Consider the following 22,652-nt stretch of genomic DNA (forward strand, 5'->3'; position numbering starts at 1 on the left):
CTTCAAAGTCTGCTGAAATCCACTACACATGATGATGAGCTAGAAAACTTAGAAGACACAGAGCCATTGATTTGGACACTTGAAAAGTTTGCCACAGTTTTTCAGTAGGCAAAGATGAAAAAGAGGTACGATCCTCAAAGATCCTACAATGGAACAAAGCTTTCAATCCACCTGAGAAACAACAACATGCCTATAAGCACCACAAGATTTTTTTTTTAATGAAGCAAAGGAAAAGAAGAACTAGCTTCCTATAACTAAGCATCTACAAAGAAGATGGAACATTCAATGGTTACAGATCTTCAGCCCTCAAGCCAAACAGATCCTAACATTAGTATTACATAGCCTCCTCAAATGAGTCCACATCTATAATCACAAGTTGGTTCTTCCAACATAGATGATAGTCCTGATGGCCTGTCAAGATTCAAGTTAATCTGATGTCTCACTACTTACCCACAATGCCATACATCTAGTCATCTCAACACATCAAAACATTGGGCGCCACAGAATCATCATCATTGTTATAATCACTATACTTGGGTTATCAAGAGAGAAGACCCAGGGTTTTGGTAAGTGTTAACACATTAAACAAAAGCAATATGTGAGAGTTGAAGCAAAGAAACTTTAATGTTCTGGCTGACTACACTATGTTGATAGGCTCACAATTACTGCATCTATACTGAAAATACATAGACTCTTTTCCTTATCATGATTCCCTAAACAATAGAACAACTATTTGCATAGCTTTTATAATGCATGAGGTATTTTAAGTAATCTAGACATAACTGAGGGTATACAAGAGGATGTGGGTAAGTTACATACAAATATGTCATTTTATAAAAGGGACTTGACATGGCTCACGGAGTGCTGGAAACAATACCCAGCAGGTATCAAGGGATGACTGTACTGGAAAGAAACTGAAACTACTTAAGGCTTTACCAAGTGCTTACATTCACAGGGTCTATCTCCAATGTGTTTCGTACAAGTATCTGAAATGAAATAAAATTAATAAATGCTTTCCCACATTCCATACATTTAGAGAGAATGCTAGTGAGTCTTTTTATGTCTATGCAAGGAACTGAGAGAAGCAAATGCTTTCCCACATTCCTTACATTCATATGGGTTCTCTCCAGTGTGAGTTTTTTTCCAGTGAGTCTTTTTATGTCTATGCAAGGAACTGAGAGAAGCAAATGCTTTCCCACATTCCTTACATTCATACGGGTTCTCTCCAGTATGAGTTTTTTCATGTCCTTGAAGAAAACGGGAATGAGTGAAGACTTTACCACATTGTTGACATTCATAGGATTTCTCTCTCATGTGAATTCTTTCATGTCGTAGAAAGCAAGTGAGCCAAGAGAATGCTTTCCCGCATTCCTTGCATTCATACGGCTTCTCTCCAGAGTGAATTCTTTCATGTACCTTTAAGTTATCATAATGACCGAAGGCTTTCCTACATGTTTTACACTCATAAGGTTTCTCTCCTGTGTGAGTCCTTTTATGTCGAGAAAGGTATCTGAAACGACTGAATGCTTTCCCACATTCCTTACACTCATATGGCTTCTCTCCAGTGTGAGTTGTTTTGTGATTTTGAAAGGAACAGAAATCAATAAAGGCTTTCCTACGTTTGCATTTATAGGGTTTCTCTCCAGTATGAGTTGTTTCATGCCTTCGAAGGGAACTGGAAATACGGTAGGCTTTGCCACATTGTTTACATTTATAGGGTTTCTCTGCAGTGTGAGTCCTTTCATGTCTTTGAAATACACTGGGATAAACAAAGGCTTTCCCACATACCTTGCATTTATGAGGTCCATCTCCAGCGTGCATTATCATATGACTTCGAAAGCTTGAGCGATGAGATAATGCTTTCCCACACTGCTTGCATTCATAGGGTTTCTCTCCAGTGTGAGTTCTTTCATGACTTTGCAGTGAACTAGGACAATCAAAGCCTTTCCCACATATCTTACATTTATGAGGTCCATTTCCAGTGTGCCTTATCATGTGTCTTTGAAAGCTTCCCAGATGATGAAACGCTTTCCCACATTGCTGACATGCATAGGGTTTCTCTGCACTGTGAGTGGTTTCATGTCTTTGAAGGGAACCGGAAACACTGAAGGCTTTCCCACATTGTTTACATTTATAGGGTTTCTCTCCAGTGTGAGTTCTTTCATGTATTAGACAAGAACTGGAATCAGGGAAGGCTTTAGAACACTGCTTACATTTATATGGTTTCTCCCCAGTATGTGTTCTTTCATGTCTTAGATAGGAACTGTAAAAAGGAAAGGCTTTAGAACACTGTTTACATTCATACGGTTTCTCCCCAGTATGTGTTCTTTCATGTCTTAGATAGGAACTGTAAAAAGAAAAGGCTTTAGAACACTGCTTACATTCATATGGTTTCTCTCCAGTGTGCGTTCTTTCATGCATATGTAATAAACTGGGCCAAAAAAACGCTTTCCCACACAACTTACATTTATAAGGTCCATCTCCACGCTGCACTGCCATGTGTCTTTGAAGGTTTCCCAAAGAACTGAAGGACTTCCCACATTCTTTACAATCATATGGTTTCTTTCCAGTGTGAAGCCTCTCATGTGTTTGAAATGAGTTGTGGTAACTGAAGGCTTTCCCACGTTGTTTATGCGTATCTGGCTTCTCTCCATATTCATGATACTCATGTGGTTTGTGCCCAGCACCAACTCTGATGTAACAATTAAGGGATGAATGACCCATGACGATTTCTCCTCTCATACTGCTTTCACATGGACCTACTCCAGGAAGAGTGTTCTTGGTCACAATACTATCTTGAATCTGGCTAGATGTTTCTCCACATTGACTTCCACCTTTACTTTCAACAAATCTCTCTAACATACGACATCTGTAAAAAATGGGAAATATATCACTAAAAGTCGGTCTATAAATAATCGTATAGGTGTTAATAAGTATTGGATGTACATTTTTAACACTATCATGCAAAGTGCAGGCTTCGTGTCCTGCTTGAACGTGAATGGATGGAATGCTGTGCAAGGTAACTCGACCCAGGTGTTCTCAAGACAATCACATTCATATGTGGATTCATAATATCGTTGCCATGGGAACTATTTTACAAACACTAAACAGCTATGGAACATTTAAGTATATGTTTTGGAGAAAATTTTCTAAGAATAAATAAATTTAAGCTAGGCTTGTTCATTTTCTTTGCTTCTTTTTAAATTTTCATGTCATTCTCAGAACGGCTCCAGGGACATATCTTTCTCTTGTGAGTGTAAATTACCTTAGATTTTTCCTGGGATATCTGTATTGATCTTCAATGTTCTGGTCTTTCCATTTCATTCCTAAAAGGTATACACAGAAAAATCATTACAAATTTTTACAAAATTATAGACAAACAGTAAGATTGTGATGTACACTGCAATCGTGAAAAATGCATTCACTGAAGTACACCTGACTCTTGAAAAACAGAGGTTTGAACTGCACAAGTCCATTTGTATATACATATATATATGAATGTTCTTCAGTCTCTGCTACCCAAGACACTAAGACCAGCCCCTCCTCTTACTCAGCCTACTCAATGTGAAGACAATGAGGATGAAAACCTTTCTGAGGATGCACTTCCACTTAATGAACAGTAAATATAGTTTCTCTTCCTTATGATTATCTTTTTAACACTTTCTGTTTCTAGCTTACTTTACTGTGAGAATATACGATGTAATAATATGACATAAAATATATGTATTAATCACTGCTTATGTGACTGATAATGCTGCCCATCAATAGTAGGCTAAGATGTGGACAAAAAGTTATATGAAGATGTACAACTGCTACAGGAGCTGGCACCCCTAAACCCTGTTTTTTTTCCCAGGGCCAACCATATCCCCTTTCCATATTCCAAATCTTTGAACAGCATGAATGACCAAGAAACAAATGTCTCCAATTAAATAAGTGGAAATGCGATGTCATCCTTACCTACACAATCCAGGTTCCTGATGGTTTCCTGCATCACATCTTTGTAGAGATTCTTCTGACAAGGACCCAGCAAAGCCCACTCTTCTCGGGTGAAGTTCACAGCCACATCCTCTAAAGCCACTGAGGCCTGATCCATCCCACATGTACAGAGGAGGAAGGGTGAAAATCACAGTACTGAGAATCTATACTCACTTCATAAATTTCACATGATGCTGTGGTTTCCAACCATTTTATTCAATGACATGGTAAACCCACTCTTATTCTCTGTCTACACTCACTTTCTCCTACACAGTAACTCTGAAGCTACAGTTAAACGTTTGGTAAATTAACAGTGGGATAGAAACATGCCACTTGTTGGCAAACTAAGTGAGTGAATCACATAGCCTGGATCACCCCTAATGTCGATTTCCACAGTGGGTCTGCAGTCCTTGGCACGATAAAGTCCTACTACTTATTGTGCAAAAGGGAGTTACCATTAGCAGTGCTGAGACTGCGTGTCCTTACAAATGCTTTTTCACAAAGTTGGGCTTTTCATGGTGTCTGGACAATGTATTTAGGGGAGGGCCCCATGAGCATAATAACGGGGTGGAGTGTGCCTAAATTGTTCATGCAAAAAAAATATAGTATTTCGTTAACTCCCATCTTCCTTCTGAGAGTCTGGAATTTTGTTACATACTCAGCAGACAGAGTGCACTGATCAGCCACTGCTAGGTTTGAATGGTTGTCCCCTCCAAAATGCACACTGAATGTTAATCTCCAAAGTGGCAGAAAAAAAAAAAAAGAAAAAAAAAGTGGGGGCTTTAAGAGGTGATTTAGTCCTGAGGGTCTGGACCTCATGAATAGATTAATCCATAATGGGTGAATGAATAAATGAGCTATCTCATGTCCTTCTGAGAAGAGAAAGAGATCTGAGCTAGACAGTCAGCTCCCTCACCATGTGATACTCTATGCCACCTAGAGACTCTGCAGAGTCCCCACCAGCAAGAAGGTTTCTCATCAGATTCCCAGCCTTAACCTTGGACTTCCCGGCCTCCAGAAATGTAAAAATTAAATACTGTTTCTTATAAATTACCGAGGTTCAGTAATTCTGTTATGAATTACAAGAAACAGGCTAAGACAGCTACAAAGAAACACTCTGGGCATTGGGTCTATAATGAACTTTCTGGGTAGATAACATTTCACGTTTTGTTGCAACTTGTTATTTGGGGGATTTAGCCCATCCTATGTGATTATACTTACAGAGAATATTTGGAAGCTGGCAACTAGTTTCCTTTAGATCAAATGTAGTGAAGTATCACAAGAGACTGATAAAAGATATTTCACCATCTCAATGGAAAAATTTTAAACATTTTCTTGAGTAATGCCAAAAGGAGAAGGAAAGAAGGGGAAAGACTGCATATATTCTTAGAAAGAACTCAGTGTCATCTCTCATGAATATTTATAATACTTCCTAAATAACTAAAACGGACCTTTTAGTAGTCAACAAAAATTACATTACCAAGTCTAATAGAACTCACAGTATCTAAAAAATGCTGAAAACTTTCTCACCAAGAAAGTGCAGCTTTCCAAAAACAAAGAATTTTGAAACTATAATATTTGGCTCCCCATACTATTAACACAGAGACAAATATATACATATACATATATATATATGAAGAAAAATGAAAACTGGTAGAAAAGTCTCGTAGAGTTTTTATTTGTCCTTGGCCCAATCTCTCCCCCATCAATGCCACTCTTGAACACAGCAGCCCGAGTTCCCAGTATAGAACCCTGAACACTAACTCTAGAGACAGCAGATCAGATCTTATTTGCAAATTATTGCCTTGCATTTTCCAATCTGAATAAGCACTATCCAAAGGTCTGAAACAAGGCTGCTTTTTTTTTTTTTTTTTTTTTTTTTTTTTGAGACAGAGCCTTGCTCTGTCACCCAGACTGGAGTGCAGACGCATCACCCAGACTGGAGTGCAGACGCACAACCTTGGCTCACTACAACCTCTGACTCCCGGGTTCAAGCAATTCTCCTGCCTCAGCCTCCCGAGTAGCTGAGAGTACAGGAATGCTCAAACACATTCGGCTAATTTGTATTTTTACTAGAGACGGGGTTTCACCCTGTTGGCCAGGCTGGTCTCAAACTCCTGACCTCAAATGATTCGCCTGCCTTAGCCTCCCAAAGTGCTAGGATTACAGGTGTGAGCCACCGCGCCCAGCCAAGGCCCTCTCTTCTACTTTATCTACAATATAACACTATCAGGGTCAAATTTGGCAGGAACTGCATGAAAATGTTGCAAAATACACAAAAAGCCTGTAGCCAAGTGCAAGAACAGACTATGATTAAGACATACAGTAGACCAACTAAGTCATGGAGAAAAAGAGCTGAAGAGAAAATGTCCTCCAGATATCAGGGTACTCAAAAGCACCCAGGTATCCTGGGGAGTTGAGAAAGCCCCATGCATGCACAGTAAAGAACACATTTTCACAAAAGACACCGAAGAAAAACACTCATTTTCGCTTCTGTCTGATCTGTAGCTTTAAGTAAGCAGAACATAAAGCATAAGTAGAGTACTAAACAGCCTGGCTAAGAGTTCAAGGGATGCCCCAGGCACAGAGCCATCCACAAAGACTGGAAGAGGTCAGGCTTTTGTATGCTTTATCTTTTTTACTAGCTTCTAGCATTCAGGAAATCTCTGCCAGAACACTGGATGAACACACACTAAAGAACAGAGATGTCAGTTTCTACAACAAATAAGGAATACAGTCTGTGCAAACATACTTTGAAAATGTTATTAAACAAATGAACAATTACAGTCTTCAACACACATAAATAGAAAACAGTGAGGAAAGAAGAATCCAGTTTTCAGAATTACCCCATTATAACATTGAGATGTCTACTTTTCAACACAAAATTATGAAGAATACAGAAAAACATGAAAATATGGTTCATCAATTGGAAAAATATAATTGAGATAAGCCATCTCTGGAAACCTCAGACACCACTCACTGAATAAAAACGTTAAAACAACTATCTTAAATATGTTCAATGAAGTAAAGGCAATGATGAACAAATAACTAAAAGAAAACCAGAATATAGATATAGAGATAAAATAGTATCTATTAAAAAGTAGAAATTAACTGGGCGTGGTGGCTCATGCCTGTAATCCCAGCACTTTGGGAGGCCAAGGTATGTGGATCACCTGAGGCCAGGAGTTTGAGACCAGCCTGGCCAATGTGGTGAAACCCTATCTCTACTAAAAATACAAAATTAGCTGGGCATGGTGGTGCACACCTGTAATCCCAGCTACTTGGGAGGCTGAGGCAGAAGAATCGCTTGAACCCAGGACGTGGAGGTTGCAGTGAGCCGAGATCGTGCCACTGCACTTCAGCCTGGGCAACAAGAGCGAACCTCTGCCTCAAAAAAAAAGGGATAGAAATTTAGCCATATAGAATTTATGCAGCTGCAAGGTACAACTAAAATGAAGACATCTTCACAAGTGTTCAACAGATGTGAGCAGCCAAAAAAAAAAAAAAATCAGTTAAAATGATGATAAACCAATTGAAATTAATCTAATGGGGAAAAAAAAAAGGAATGAAATTGAGAGAACGTGTGACTGGTGTACTTGTCTTGCCAATAATGTTAAAAGAAGTTCATCAGAGAGAAGAAAAATGATACAGGTTAGAAATTCAGATCATACACACACACACACACACACAAACACACAAATATATACATACGCATATATATGAAGAGCATTAGAAAATAATTCAATGAAGGCACAAAAATTATTTCCTTTTCTTATTCCTATTGGATATCATAAAGGTTTGTTCAAAAAATTATATCAACAATGTATTGGGTGGTTATAGTTTATAATAGAGCAAATGGATGACGGTGATGTTAAATTGGGCGGAAGGGAGGAATGCTGAACACTGGGTTACATGAGCATTACCCCAAAAGCCAGTACAGTGTTACTTAAAACTGAAGGTCCATTTGTTGTGAATGGTTTACTCCAAATGCTAGGGAATTCAATAATAAAATGTTAAGAAACAACAGCCTGTCACAGTGGCTCACCCCTGTAATGCCAACACTTTGAGATGCAAGACAGGAGGACTGCTTAAGATCAAGACTTTGAGTCCACACTCGGCAACACAATGAGACTCTGTCTCTACGAAACGTGTAAAAAAAAAAAAAAAAAAAATTAGCCAGGCGTGGTGGCCTGCACCTGTAGTCCCAGCTACTCAGGAAAGCAAGTAGGGAGGATCTCCTGAGCCCAGGAGTTGGAGGTTATAGTTAACTATGATTGCTCCACTGCACTCTAGCCTAGGTGACAGAGCAAGAACCTGTCTCAAAAAAAAAGAAAGAAACAAAGAAACAAGTAGACTTACTATACTATTAGAAGAAAACACAATCATATAGACTCCTCAGTTAAAATAAAAGGAGACAGAAAAAGAAAGGAAGTTGAAAAAAACCGACAAGTATAACAAATATAAAACAATTATATAATCCAGGTATATCAATAACCACTTTAAATGTGTATTATATGAATATACCAATAAAAGAAGACAAGGACTGACAGAGTAGAATAAAAAAAACAAGACCTACCAATGTGTGCAAGAAAACTATTTTTTTTATTCTCTCAAGAAAACTATTTTAAGTAGAAAGACACAAGTACATTAAATATAAAGGTATGAAAAAATATATGCCATTCTAGCCCTAATCAAAAGCCATATGGGGCTGGGCATGATGGCTCATGCCTGTAATCCCAGCACTTTAGGAGGCCAAAGCTGGCGGATTGCCCGAGGTCAGGAGTTCAAGACCAGCCTGGCCAATATGGTGAAACCCCGTCTCTATTAAAAATACAAAAAAAAAAAAAATTAGCCAGGCATGGTAGCACGCACCCGTAGTCCCAGCTACTCAGGAGGCTGAGGCAGGAGAATCGCTTGAACGCAGGAGGCGGAGGTAGCAGTGAGCTGAGATCGTGCCACTGCACTCCAGCCTGGACAACAGAGTGAGACGCTGTCTCAAAAAAAAAAAAAAAAAAAATTGGTCTTAGCTGGAGGTGGGGGCATTGGCCTCAGGCCTCTCTGCCATAGTCAAAGCTACTCTCTTACCCTTCTATGCTTTACATGGATATTTCAAAACAAAATACTCATGTTTGATGAATCCAGGAAAATCACTCAAATTCAGTGTCTATGTCTATGGGTGGGAAGGAAATTCTAAGGCACTGACATTTTATAGCTCAACAGGAAAAGCCCAAATACCTATCCCTTCCAGACAATGAATGTCATTTAATTACTATTTCCATGATAGTAAGTGATATAGTTAAAAATAATTATATTTTACTTCTTTAGCTGTTGGAAACTCCTGTCCCACAGAATTTAGCATTCATCTGTCAAATATAACAGGAACAGAACAGATTTCTCCATTGTCCCCAAATCTCCACCCTTTTAAAAAGGAGAACTGAACTTTTGTTAAATCATTTTAATTCAATGTACCTACTACACTTTCTTGTAAAAATGTATTCCTTTTTTGCAGCCATAATGGAAGAGGGTTTTTTCCTTGGTAGTAGTTATACTACTAAGTCCTGAAATTCCATCTGAAATCATCCGAAAAACAAACACACCTGAGAAACGTACTACACAAGCTCTGGGGCAAAAAAAATAAATAAAGGCTTTTAAAAAATGGAATAGAAGATTACATATACCATTTATATTCTGAAGTCCAACTCTTTCTAGTATTACTTATAAAACTTATTTTCTGAAGTCCAACTCTTTCCAACTTTGGGTATACTTTGTCTTCAAACTATACAATAACAATCTCTAATCATAGGATGTATTTTAAGGTTAATCAAAAATTTAGGCTGAAAAGAGTAAACATATCTTTTCAAGCTAACAAACTCAGGAATCAGCAGTGCTGACTGGAACACAGAAAAGTCTAATGCAACAATCAGTGCAGGTCATCCTATCACCTGGGACATCCCTTAACCCTATTCTGGTCGCCACCCTCCTAGGAGACACTCACCACCCTCCTAGGAGACACTGCCTTGTGTGCTTTTCAGGATCTTGCACTACCTCAACGGGCAGGTTCTCCAGTCCTTAGATATAACTTTCTACCTTTTAAGTCTGAGAGAGTCCAGAAGGCAAAAATCATTTCTGTTTTTTTTCCTATGGAATATGACCATGAAATTGGCTGTTCAGTCATGTGTCTCCAAGGAATGGAAACTAGGGTTGGGAAGAAAAGGTGAGTGTCCCAGGAGTTAGCTTTTTACAGGAATTATATACCAGAAGATTCCTCCCATCCCAGTGGATCCAGTTGCTCCCCAGGGGGCCCCACCTTCCATCTCAGGCTGTCCCCTGGGAGGAGTGACCCAGGGGATGATATTCACTAGACCCTCCAAGAGACTTGGCAGCTGTGGACATCCTTTTTTTTTGAGACAGGGTCGGCCTCTGTTGCCTAGGCTGGGATGCAGAGGCACGATCATAGCTCACTGCAACTTCAAACTCCTGGGCTCCAGCCATCATCCCACCTCAGCCTCAGGAGTAGCTGCGACTACAGGTGCCAGCTACCAAGCCCAGCTAATTTTATTATTATCATTTATACTAGAGACAAGGTCTTGCCATGTTGCCCAGGCTGGTCTGGAACTACTGGGATCAAGCAATACCTCTGCCTTAGCCTCCCAAGGTGCTGGAATTACAGGAATGACCCACCGTGTTCAGGAACCCAAAACAATTCTTTCAAGAAAAAGCCATACATTGCTAGCTGAAAACAAGATGACAAACTAGTGAAATATCGCCTGGGGGCCAAACAGTTCATACTGTTGCTGTAAATTAAGGACAGAAGGTTAGCCTGGGGAAGTCTCTGGAAACCAAGAGATTTGCTGCCAGCCCTAGGAGGAGTCAGGATGAGAGAACACAGTGGTGGATTTGAGACCCTGCTGCCCACATCTTTGGAAGACTCAGCGGGGAAACGGTCGCCCTTGGAAAGAAAGAAGGGACTGAGGACCACGGAAACCACAGCTCCTCCCACACACAAACCCCACACACGAGTCTGGATTCCACCTGGTGACCCGTCGTCACCGTGCAGCCTCCTCACCGGGTTCACAGGAACTGCGAGCCAGGCTGGAGGCGAGATTGCAGTTAGGTATTAACCAGGTGCCCTCAGCCCCGCTGCCTCGCGGGGCCGCCTCCCTGAGAGTCAGGTCACAGCAGACGCTGACCGCCGGCTTCCCCATTGTGCCCGGGGGTAAGATCTCCGAGTGCTGCTCAAGAGTCGCCGGAGTTCTGTCTCAGATCCTGAATCCCAGCAGAAAGGCTGGCGCCAACCAGGTTGAAGACCCCACGAGGGAGCCCTCTCAGCAGAATGCGGTTTCTTCACCTCCTGTCCCAGGATTCACCCCTCACTTCCCCACCAACCAGCGACCCCACACCCAGCCGCCCCCGTCCAGACCCCAAATCCCTCAGGGAGGCGGATCTGGGGTGTCCTCCCCTCTCCTGTTAAACCGTTTCTGCTGCAGCCCTCGGCGTCTCAGTGCAGTGAGTCGGGCCGCGAACCTGTGTTGGTTACAGCCGCACAATCTGGGGAGACCCGTGGCTGCGGGCTCGGAGCTGCCCAGAGAGGGCGCCGGGGCCGCAGTCGCAGCGCAGGAACGGGACAGGACGCCCGGGGTCCCGGCTGCAGGCCCAGCCCCACCTTGCGGCCGAGGGCCGACCTACGCCAGGGGGACCCGGGTCCGTAGATCCCGAAGTCGCCCTTGGGGAGGCCCGGGTCCAGCCACAGCCGATTACGGCCGGTTCCACCCAACCCCTCCCCCGCCTCGGGACGCCGGCCCCGCACACGCACCATTTCCCGACTTCCGCGGTGTCCCAGGTCCTACCGACAGCTCCCGCTGCCAATGCGTGTTCCAGCCAGACAAAGGCTGCCTCAGAACTTCCAGGTCGTCTCTCAGCTACAGAACCCAGAGCCAAGCGCAGGTGGGTGGAGCAGACGCCGCGGGCTTTTTCAACCACACACACTTCTCTGGGCAGTGCGCCTGATTGACAGTTCCCACGAACCCGCCCCAGGTCCCTGATTGGATAGGGCGTCAGGTCCCGCCCCCTAAGGGCTGATTGACAGAAGAAGCGATCTTGCACAGCTGAGTGGGGCCGGATGAGCAAGTTCCTGACACAGCCCTTGGCAGGGCGGGCTTCCTCCGTGCTCTTTGATCTGAATCCTCCCGGGGTATATTTGCACTTAAGCGGAATTTCCTGCCCGTACTCAATAGGACCTCCTGCTTCTTCCTCCTGGACACGGACTGACAAACTAATTATATCTTTTTTTTTTTTTCCTCGAGAGGGAGTCTTGCTCTGTCGCCCAGGCTACAGTGCAATGGTGCGAGGCTCACTGCAACCTCCGCCTCCTGGGTGGGTTCAAGCAATTCTCCTGCCTCAGCCTCCCGAGTAGCTAGGATTACAGGCACGCGCCACCACCCGGCTAATTTTTGTATTTTTCAGTAGAGGCTGGGTTTCACCATGTTGGCCAGGCTGGTCTCAAACTCGTGACCTCGTGATCCGCCCACCTTGGCCTCCCAAAGTTCTGGGATTAGAGGCGTGAGCAACTGCGCCTGGCTCCAATTATACTTTTTCAATGAAATTTTTCAAGATTTTTCAATGTACAATTAAATTATTTTTTACTATAGTCACTCTGTTGTGCTAGCAAATACTAGGTCTTACTCATTCTTTGTAACTATTTTTTATACCTATTAACCATCCCCACTTCCCCCATAACTACTCCTCCCTACTACTTTTCGCAGCCTCTGGTAACCATCCTTCTACACATTTTTGGTTGTTTGAGATGGGGTCTTGCTCTGTTGCCTAGGCTGGAGTGCAGTGGGGCCATCATGGCTCACTGCAACCTCTACCTCCCAAGCTCAAGCAATCCTACTGCCTCAGCCTCTCAAGTAGCTTCAGATTGTTCACTGTTGGCATATAAAAATGTTATTGATTTTTGTATGTTGATATTGTATACTGCAACTTTACTGAATTTCTCAGTTCTAATACTTTTTTGGTGGAGTCTTTAGGTATTTCCAGATATAAGATCATATTATATGCAAACAAGGATAATTTGACTTCTTCCTTCCCAATATGGATGCCTTTTTTTTTTTTTTTTGTCTTACTGCTCTAGCTGGGACTTCGAGTACTGTGTTGAACAACAGTGGTAAAAGTGGGCATTCTTATTGTGTTCCAGATCTTACAGGAAGGGCTTTCAGTTTTTCCCCATTCATTATCATGCTAGCTGTGGGTCTGCCATATATGGCTTTTATTATGTTAAGGTATGCTCCTTCTTTACCCACTTTTTTTTAGGGTTTTTATCATGAAGGGATGTTAAATATTATCAAAAGCTTTTTCAGTGCACATTGAAATGATTATATGGTGTTTGCCCTTTATTCTGTTGAAATGATACATCACATTGATTGATTTGCATATATTGAACCATCCTTGCATCCCAGGGATAAAGCCCACTTGGTCATGATGAATGATCTTTTTGGTGTATTGTTAAATTCAGTTTGCTAGTATTGAGTTGAGGATTTTTGCATCAATATTCATCAGTGACACTGGCCTATAGTTTTCTTTTTCTGACATGTCTTTGTCTGGTTTTGGTGTCAAAGTAATATTGGCTTTGTAAAATAAGTTTGGAAGTATTGCCTTCTCCTCTGTTTTTTGGAATAGTTTGAGTAAGATTGGTATTAGTTCTTTTTTAAATGTTGGTAGAATTCAGCAGTGAAGCCACTGGGTTTTGGGGTTTTCTTTGCTAGGAGACTTTTTATTATGGCTTTGATCTCATTATTTGTTATTGGTCTGTTCAGGTTTTTTATTTCTTCATGGTTCAATGTTGCTATGTTCTATCTGCCTAGGAATTTATCAATTTCTTCTAGGTTTTCCAGTTTATTGGCATATAGTTGTTCTTAGTTGCATTAATGATCCTTTGAATTTCTGCAGTATCAACTGTAATGTCTCCTTTTTCACCTCTAATTGTATTTATTTGGGCCTGGTTTTTTCTTAGTCTACCTCAAGGTTTGTCAATTTTGTCTTTTCAAAAAACCAACTTTTTGTTTCATTGTTCTTTTCTATTGTTTCTTCATTTCAAATTCATTTATTTCTAGTGATTTTTATTATTTCTTTTCTTCTACTGATTTTGGGTTTGGTTTGCTCTTGCTTTTCTAATTCTTTAAGATGCATTCTTAGGTTGTTTATTTGAAGGTTTTCTTCTTCTTCTTTTTTTTTTTGAGATGAGTTTCACTTCACTCTTGCAGCCTAGGCTGGAGTGCAATGGCGCAATCTCAGCTCACTGCCACCTCTGCCTTCTGGGTTCAAGCAATTCTCCTGCCTCAGCCTCCCAAGTAGCTGGGATTACAGGCACCGACCACCATGTCATTTTTTGTATTTTTAGTAGATACAGGGTTTCACCATGTTGGCCAGGCTGGTCTCGAACTCCTAACCTCAGGTGATCCACTCCCTTTGGCCTCCCAAAGTGCTGGGATTACAGGTGGGAGCCACTGCACCCAGCCTGAAGGTCTTCTTCTTTTTTGATGTAGGTGCTTATATCTATAAACTTCCCTCTTAGTACTGCTTTTGCTGTATTCCATAGGTTTTGGTATGTTGCATTTTCATTATCATTTGTTTGAAGAAACTTTTCAATTTTCTTCTTAATTTCTTCATTGACCCACTCGTCATTCAGGAGCGTATTGTTTAATTTCCATATGTTTGTATGGTTTCCAGAATTCCTCTTGTCATTGGTTTCTAGTTTATTCCACTTATTCTGTGACACAATTTATATTATTTCAATTTTTCGGAGTGTTTTAAGACATGTTTTTTGACCTAACATATGGTCTATCCTTGAGAATGATTCCTGTGCTCAGGAAAAGTATGTGTATTCTGTAGCTGTTGGATAAAATGTTCTGTAAATATCTATTAGGTCCATTTGATCTATAGTGTAGATTAAATCCCATTTAATCTCTTTTGTCCAATTTTTCAGAATATATTGAAATAATCTTTGTTGATTTACTGTCTGGAAGATCTGTCCAGTTCTGAATAGGGGGTGTTAAAATCTCCAGCTATTAGTGTATTGGTGTCTATCTCTCTCTCTCTTTTTTTTTTTTTTTTTTTGAGACAGAGTTTCACTCTTGTTGCCTAGGCTGGAGTGTAGTGGTGCAATCTTGGCTTACTGCAGCCTCCACCTCCAAGGTTCAAGCAATTCTCCTGCCTCAGTCTCCCAAGTAGCTAGGATTACAGGTGCCCGCCACCACACCTGGCTAATTTTTTGTATTTTTAGTAGAGACGGGGTTTTGCCATGTTGGCCAGGCTGGTCTTGAACTCCTGGCCTCAGGTGATCCACCTGCCTTGGCCTCGCAAAGTGCTGGGATTACAGGCATAAGCCACCATGCCTGGCCCTCTCTCTTTTTACCTAATAATATATGTTTTCTATATCTGAGTGCTCCAATGTTAGGTGCATATATGTTCACAATTGTTACATCGTCTTGCTGAATTGACCTCTTTATAATTGCATAGTGACCTTCTTTGACTTTTCTTACAGTTTTTGTCTCGAAATATATTTTGTCTAAGTATTGCTACTCCTGCTCTTTATTGGTTTCCACTGGCATGGAATATGTTTTTCCATTCCTTTATTTCCAGTCTATGGGTTTCTTTATAGGTGAAGTGTGTTTCTTGTAGGCAACAGATCATTAGGTCTTGTTTTTTTAATCCATTTAGCCATTCTATGATTTTTGATTGGATAGTTTAGTTCATTTACATTCAGTGTTATCATTAGTAAGTGAGAACTTACTCCTGCCATTTTGTTATTTGTTTTCTGGTTGTTTTTTCATCTTCTCTCCCTTCTTTCCTTCCATCCTGTCTTCTTTTTAGTGAAGGTGACTTTCTCTTGTGGTATGATTTAACTTCTTACTTTTTATTTTTTGTGTATCTGTTGTATATTTTTTGACTTGAGGTTGCCATGAGGTTTGCAAATACTATCTTATAACCCATAATTTTAAGCTGATGACAACTTAATGCTGTTTGTATAAACAAAGAAACAAACAAAAAGAAATCTAATGAAAACTCTATGCCTTAACATCATACCCCTGCTTAACTTTTCTTTGTTTCTATTTATATATTGCTTGTACTGTCTGTGTTTTGAAAAGTTGTTGTAGTTATTATTTTGGATTTGTTCATCATTTAATCTTTCTACTTAAGAATAATTTACGGCCAGTTGCGGTGGCTCAAGCCTGTAATCCCAGCACTTTGGGAGGCCAAGGCGGGCGGATCACAAGGTCAGGAGATCGAGACCATCCTGGCTAACACGGTGAAACCCCGTCTGTACTAAAAACACAAAAAATTAGCTGGGCATGGTGGCAGGTGCCTGTAGTCCCAGCTACTTGGGAGGCTGAGGCAGGAGAATGGCGTGAACCCAGGAGGTGGAACTTGCAGTGAGCCGAGATCGTGCCACTGCACTCCAGCCTGGGTGACAGAGTGAGACTCTGTCTCAGAAAAAAAAAAAAAAAAAAGAATAATTTACACACCACAGTTACAGTGTTACAATATTCTTTTTTTTTTTTTTGAGATGGAGTCTCTGTCGCCCAGGCTGGAGTGCAGTGGTGCGATCTCAGCTCACTGCAAGCTCTGCCTCCCAGGTTCACGCCATTCTCCTGCGTCAGCCTCCTGAGTAACTGGGACCACAGGTGCCCGCCACCACGCCCGGCTAATTTTTTGTATTTTTAGTAGAGACGGGGTTTCACCGTGTTAGCCAGGATGGTCTCGATCTCCTGACCTCGTGATCCGCCCACCTCGGCCTCCCAAAGCGCTGGGATTACAGGTGTGAGCCACCACGCCCAGGCTTTTTTTTTTTTTTTTGAGATGGAGTCTCACTCTGTTGCCTGGGCTGGAATGCAGTGGTATGATCTCAGCTCACTGCAACCTCCACCTCCCAGGTTCATGCGATCCTCCTGCCTCAGCCCCGCTAGTAGCTAGGATTACAGGCACACACCACCATGCCTGGCTAATTTTTGTATTTTTAGTAGAGACCGGGTTTCACCATGTTGGCCAGGCTGGTCTCAAACTCCTGACCTCAGGTGATCCACCTACCTCAGCCTCCGAAAGTGCTAGGATTACAGGCGTCAGCCACCGAGCCCGGCATACAATATTATTTTTGTGTGTGTGTACTTACTAATACCAGTGAGTTTTGTATCTTCAGATGATTCCTTATTGTACATCCTTTTCTTTGTGATTGATGTAGTTCCTTTAGTATTTCTTGTAGAACAGGACTGGTGTTGATGAAATCCCTCAACTTTTGTTTGTCTGGTAAAGTCTTTATTTCTCCTTCATGTTTGAAGGATATTTTCACTGAATATGCTATTCAAGGATAAAAGTTTTTTTTCCTTCAGCACTTTAAATATGTCATGCTGCTCCCTCCTGGTTTGTAAGGTTTCTACTGAAAAGTCTTCTGCCAGTTGTATTGGAGCTCCATTGTTTGTTATTTGTTTCTTTTCTCTTGCTGCTTTTAGAGTCCCTTCTTTATCCTTGACCTTTGGGGGTTTGATTACTAAATGCCTTGAGGTAGTCTTCTTTGGGTTAAATCTGCTTGGTGTTCTATAACCATCTTGTGGTTGGATATTGATATCTTTCTTTAGGTTTGGGAAGTTCTCTGTTATTATCCCTTTGAATGAACTTTATACTCCTATCTCTTTCTCTACCACCTCTTTAAAGCCAATGACTCTTAGATTTGCCCTTTTGAGGCTATGTTCTAGATCCTGTAGGCATGCTTCAATGTTTTTTATTCTGTTTTCTTTTGCCTCCTCTGACTATTTTCAAGTAGTCTGTCTTCAAGCTAATTATTCCTTTCTTTTTTTTTTTTTTGAGGCGGAGTCTTGCTCTGTCGCCCAGGCTGGAGTGCAATGGTGCTATCTCGGCTCACTGCAAGCTCCGCCCCCCAGGTTCATGCCATTCTCCTGCCTCAGCCTCCCGAGTAGCTGGGACTACAGGCACCCGCCACCACACCCGGCTAATTTTTTGTATTTTTAGTAGAGACGGGGTTTCACTGTGTTAGCCAGGATGGTCTCAATGTCCTGACCTCGTGATCCGCCCACCTCGGCCTCCCAAAGTGCTGGGATTACAGGTGTGAGCCACTGAGCCTGGCCCAAGCTAATTATTTCTTCTGCTTGATCAATTCTGCTATTAAGAGACTGATGCATTCTTCAGTATGTCAACTGCATTTTGAACTCCAGGATTTCTGCTTGATTCTTCTTCTTCTTCTTCTTTTTTTTTTTTTTTTTTTTTGTGAGATGAAGTCTCACTCTGTCACCCAGGCTGGAGTGCAGTGGCGTGATCTCAGCTCACCACAACCCTGCCTCCCAGGTTCAAGCAATTCTCATGCCTCAGCCTCCCGAGTAGCTGGGATTACAGACATGTGCCACCATGCCTGACTGATTTTTATATTTTAGTAGAGATGGGGTTTCACCATGTTGTCCAGGCTGGTCTGGAACTCCTGACCTCAGGTGATCCACCCACCTTGGCCTCCCAAAGTGCTGGGATTAAAGGCATGAGTGACTGTGCCTGGCCTTGATTCTTTTAAATTATTTCAATCTCTTCATTACATTTATCTGATGGAATTCTGAATTCCTTCTCTCTGTTATCTTAAATTTCTTTGAGTTTCCTCAAACAGCTACTTTGCATTCTCTGCCTGAAAGGTCACAAATCTCCATTTCTCCAGGATTTGTCTCTGGTGCCTTATTTAGTTCATTTGGTGAGGTCACATTTTCCTGGATGGTTCTGATGCTTGTGGACATTTATCCCTGTCTGAGCATTGAAGAGTTAGGTATTTATTGTAGTCTTCTCAATCTGGGCTTGTTTGTACTCATCCTTGTTGGGAAAGTTTTTTAGATATTTGAAAGGACTTAGGTCTTGTGATCTAAGGCATCTCTACATTAAGGGGCATCCCAAGCCCAGTAACACTGTGGTTCTTGCAGACTTAGAGGTACCACCTTGATTATCTTGGATAAGATCCAGAAGAATTCTCTGGATTACCAGGCAGAGATGCTTGTTCTGTTCTCTCTTTTCTTTTCTTTCTTTCTTTCTTTTTTTTTTTTTTTTTTTAGGTGGAGTTTCACTCTTGTTGCCCAGGCTGGAGTGCCATGGCACAATCTCAGCTCACCGCAATCTCCATCTCTTGAGTTCAAGCGATTCTCCTGCCTCAGCCTCCTGAGTAGCTGGGATTACAGGCATGCACCACCACACCCGGCTAATTTTGTATTTTTAGTAGAGATGGGGTTTCTCCATGTTGGTCAGGTTGGTCTCGAACTCCTGATCTCAGGTGATCCATCTGCCTCGGCCTCCCAAAGTGCTGGGATTACAGGCATGAGTCACTGCGCCTGGCCTGTTCTCTTCTCTTTTACTCCAAACAGCATGTCTCTCTCTTGCTCTGTTCTGAGCCACCTGGAGCTGGGGCTGGGGTGACACAAGCACCCTGGTGGCCACCATCACTGAGATTATGCCGGGTCAGACCTGAAGTGAGCACAGCAGTGGGTCTTACCCAAGGCCTGCTGTAACCATTACCTGGCTACCACCTGTGTTTGCTCAAGGCGCTGAGGCTCTACAACCAGTGGGTGGCAATACCAGCCAGGCTTGTTTCCTTCCCTTCAGGGTGGCAGGTTCCCCCAGGCCCTGTGTGGGTCAAGAGGTGCTATGCAGGAGCCAGTGACTGGAGTAAAAAAACTCAGAAGTCTACCTGGTGTTCTAATTGTACCGTGGCTGAGCTGGCACTCAAATCATGAGATGCAGTCCTTTCCACTCTTCCGTCCCCTTTCCACAGGCAGAGAAGCCTCACCCCATGGCCACCACCACCAAAGGCCCATGGGGAGTACTGCCAGGCTACTGTCAATGTTCTCTTAGAGACCAAAGGCTCTTGAGTCAGCTTGTGGTGAAGCTGCCTGGCCTGGGATTCACCCTTCAGTGCAGTGGGCTCCCCTCTGGCTCAGGGAAGGTCCAGAAATGCCATCCAAGATCCAAGGCCTGGAATCAGGGATCCCAACAACCCGCTTGGTGCCTACCCCACTGTGGACAAGCTGGTACCGAACATGCAAAAGTCTCTTTTGCTTTTCCCTCAACTTTTTTCAAGCAGAAGGAGTCTCTCCCTATAGCCACCACAGCTGAGAATGTTCTGAGTTTCACTCAAGGCCTATGGTGTACTATCAGGGTATTGCTGCTGGTTATTCAGGGCCCAAGGACTCTTCAGTCAGCAGGTGATGGGTCCTTCCAGAACTGAGTCCTTTCCTTCAAGGCAGTGGGTTTCCTTCTGGCCCAGGATGTGTTTAGAAATGTCATCCAGGAGCTAGGGCCTGCAAAGGGGACCTAATGACTATGACTAGTGGCCTATCCTACTGTGGCTGAGCTGGTATACAAAGTGCAAGATAAAGTTCTCTTTACTCTTCCCTCTCCTCACCTCAAGCAGAAGGAAGGGGTCTCTTTTGGAGCCGTGAGCTGTGCTGCCTGGGATTGGGAGAGGGGTGGCACAAGCACTCCCTTAGCTGCCCTGTTGTCTTACTAGGTTACATGCCCACCAAGTCCACTGGCTCTGAGCCCAGCTCAGTACTAGGAATTGCCTCAGAGTTGCAGTCCTTGTGGCCTAGACTGCCCTTCAAGTTTACTTAGGATTCCAGAGCATTTTAGCCCACAGTCGTGAGGCTCACTGGAACTCAAGTTCCAGCCACTGGGATGGGTAATTCCCCCCTGACTAGAGCTGACTGTTTATTTATTTATTTATTTACTTATTTTGAGATGGAGTTTCGCTCTTGTTGCCCAGGCTGGAGTGCAATGGCGCAATCTCGGCTCACCACGACCTCCACCTCTTGGGTTCAAGCTATTCTCCTGCCTCAGCCTCCCAGGTAGCTTGGATTACAGGCATACACCACCACACCCAGCTAATTTTGTATTTTTAGTAGAGACGAGGTTTCTCCTTGTTCATCCGGCTGGTCTCGAACTCCTGACCTCAGGTTATCCGCCTGCCTTGGCCTCCCAAAGTGCTGGGATTACAGGTGTGAGCCACCGCACCCGGCCAAAACTCAAGTTTTTTAAGAGAGTGGGCAGGAAGATCCAGCTCACCTTACTAGCCACTAGAGCTGATTTAAATGCTCCCTTTGTGGGTGGGCATCAGCTGAATTCAGCCTGGTTTTGCTTTCTACTTGTTGGTAGAAGAGCTGAGGGAGGACTGGCTTATCTGTCATAATATAACAGAGTCTTGGAAGATGTCTGGGGTCCAGGGTCTAAAACCCCTCGTGGCCTTTGGAACACCAAACTCTGTGCCAAAGGGTGGAAGGCTGCCCTGCCGCACCACAAATCTAAGCCCAGGGCATAAAACCCCTCATGGCTTGGAAGGAATCCAGGGCTTAGGGTATAAAACCCCTTGTAGCCTCTGGAATGTGCACAGACTTGTTGGTTGCTCTCCCAGGTTCGTAAACATGTTCTCTATTATCTCCAAGCAGCAGAGCATATTATATATGCATCAAAGAAAATGCTAAACCATCACAGATACGCTTGATGCACCACTACCTTTCTAACCTCACACCCTCACCTGTTTACCCGCACGTCCTCACAACCTGCTTCTTTGTTTGATCACCAATAAATAATGTGGGCTCCCAGAGCTCAGGGCCTTCGCAGCATCCATACCAGCGTTGGCCCCCTGGACCCACCTTATGCACTCTTAACTTGTCTTTTCTCATTCCTTTGACTACGCTGGAGTTTGTAGCCCCCACGGCCTGGTGTTGGGTCTGATCACCCCAACATTTCTGGCACCCAACGTGGGGCTACGAACACTCCAGTGAAGGAACACTAGAGTGTGCGGAAGCGGAGGACACATTGTCATAGGACACCCAAGGACGACTGAAAGAAGCTTGGTGGGTAAGCTGAGCACTCAGAAGAACCAGGGTAACAATGGAACAGAATGAAAGTAAATATTCTGCTTATTTAAATTTCTTAAGGCATTTATTTTGGAGAGGGGGAGTGAAATTTAATACTCAGAACTTATTAACACTCTTTGATACAGTAGAGCAGTTTTGCCCATGGTTCCCAGAACAAGGGATAATGGAGCTAGATGAATGGGAAAGAATTGGCAGAAATTTTAAAAACGCGTATAAAGAAGGAGCCAAAATTCCAGTTTCTGTTTGGTCAGTGTGGGAGTTGATAAAGGCAGTTCTTGAGCCATTTCAAACAGATGACAAGGCAGATTCAGATGAGGAAGAGGTAGATGAGTGTAAAAAATTAACTTCAGATTCTGAATATGAGGAACAGCAACCGGAAGAAATTAAAGAAAAGAAATGGAAACTGAAAAAGGTATATTTTACTAGCCCTTCGGTTCCACCTGCTGAATTAAGTGAATGGCCACCTCCTCCCTCTCCCCCTAATGGGTGAGAAGATGAATTAGCTGTAAAACTTACCGCTCCAGTAGCTGCAACATTAAAACCTGGAGCAATTGGTGATGCGATACAAAATTTTATTCAGAAGGCTAGAACTGAAGGAGACCTAGAAGCATGGCAATTTCCCATTACTATAATCCAGAGAGGAGGACAGAATATAGCTAGTTGGGCCACCTTTCCTTTTAAGTTGTTAAAGGAATTCAAGCAAGCCATTAGTCAATATGGGCCAAATTCTCCTTTTGTACAAACTTTACTAAAAAATGTGGCTCT

The 22,652-nt window shown here is 42.7% G+C and overlaps 1 protein-coding gene across 3 annotated transcripts; it reads right to left on the reverse strand.

Annotated features, from left to right (window-relative positions):
- Nucleotides 1–599: 599 nt before the first annotated feature.
- On the reverse strand, nt 600–16,285 carry ZNF443 (zinc finger protein 443). 3 transcript variants are annotated; one of them, XM_034944969.3, is made up of 4 exons: nt 11,789–16,285; nt 3,958–4,084; nt 3,266–3,326; nt 600–2,869 (listed from the first exon to the last, which is right to left on the reverse strand). In XM_034944969.3, the coding sequence occupies exons 1-4, from the start codon at nt 11,789–11,791 to the stop codon at nt 1,045–1,047; spliced, it is 2,016 nt and encodes a 671-aa protein (XP_034800860.1). In that variant the 5' UTR covers nt 11,792–16,285; the 3' UTR covers nt 600–1,044. The 3 variants fall into 3 exon arrangements, with proteins under 3 accessions (XP_034800860.1, XP_034800861.1, XP_014198013.3); XM_034944970.3 differs by lacking the exon at nt 11,789–16,285 and adding an exon at nt 11,042–11,776; XM_014342527.5 differs by lacking the exon at nt 11,789–16,285 and having other exon boundaries at nt 3,958–9,664.
- Nucleotides 16,286–22,652: the final 6,367 nt, after the last annotated feature.

Source organism: Pan paniscus, chromosome 20 (genome assembly GCF_029289425.2).
Source record: "Pan paniscus chromosome 20, NHGRI_mPanPan1-v2.0_pri, whole genome shotgun sequence".
Lineage (NCBI taxonomy): Eukaryota > Metazoa > Chordata > Mammalia > Primates > Hominidae > Pan > Pan paniscus.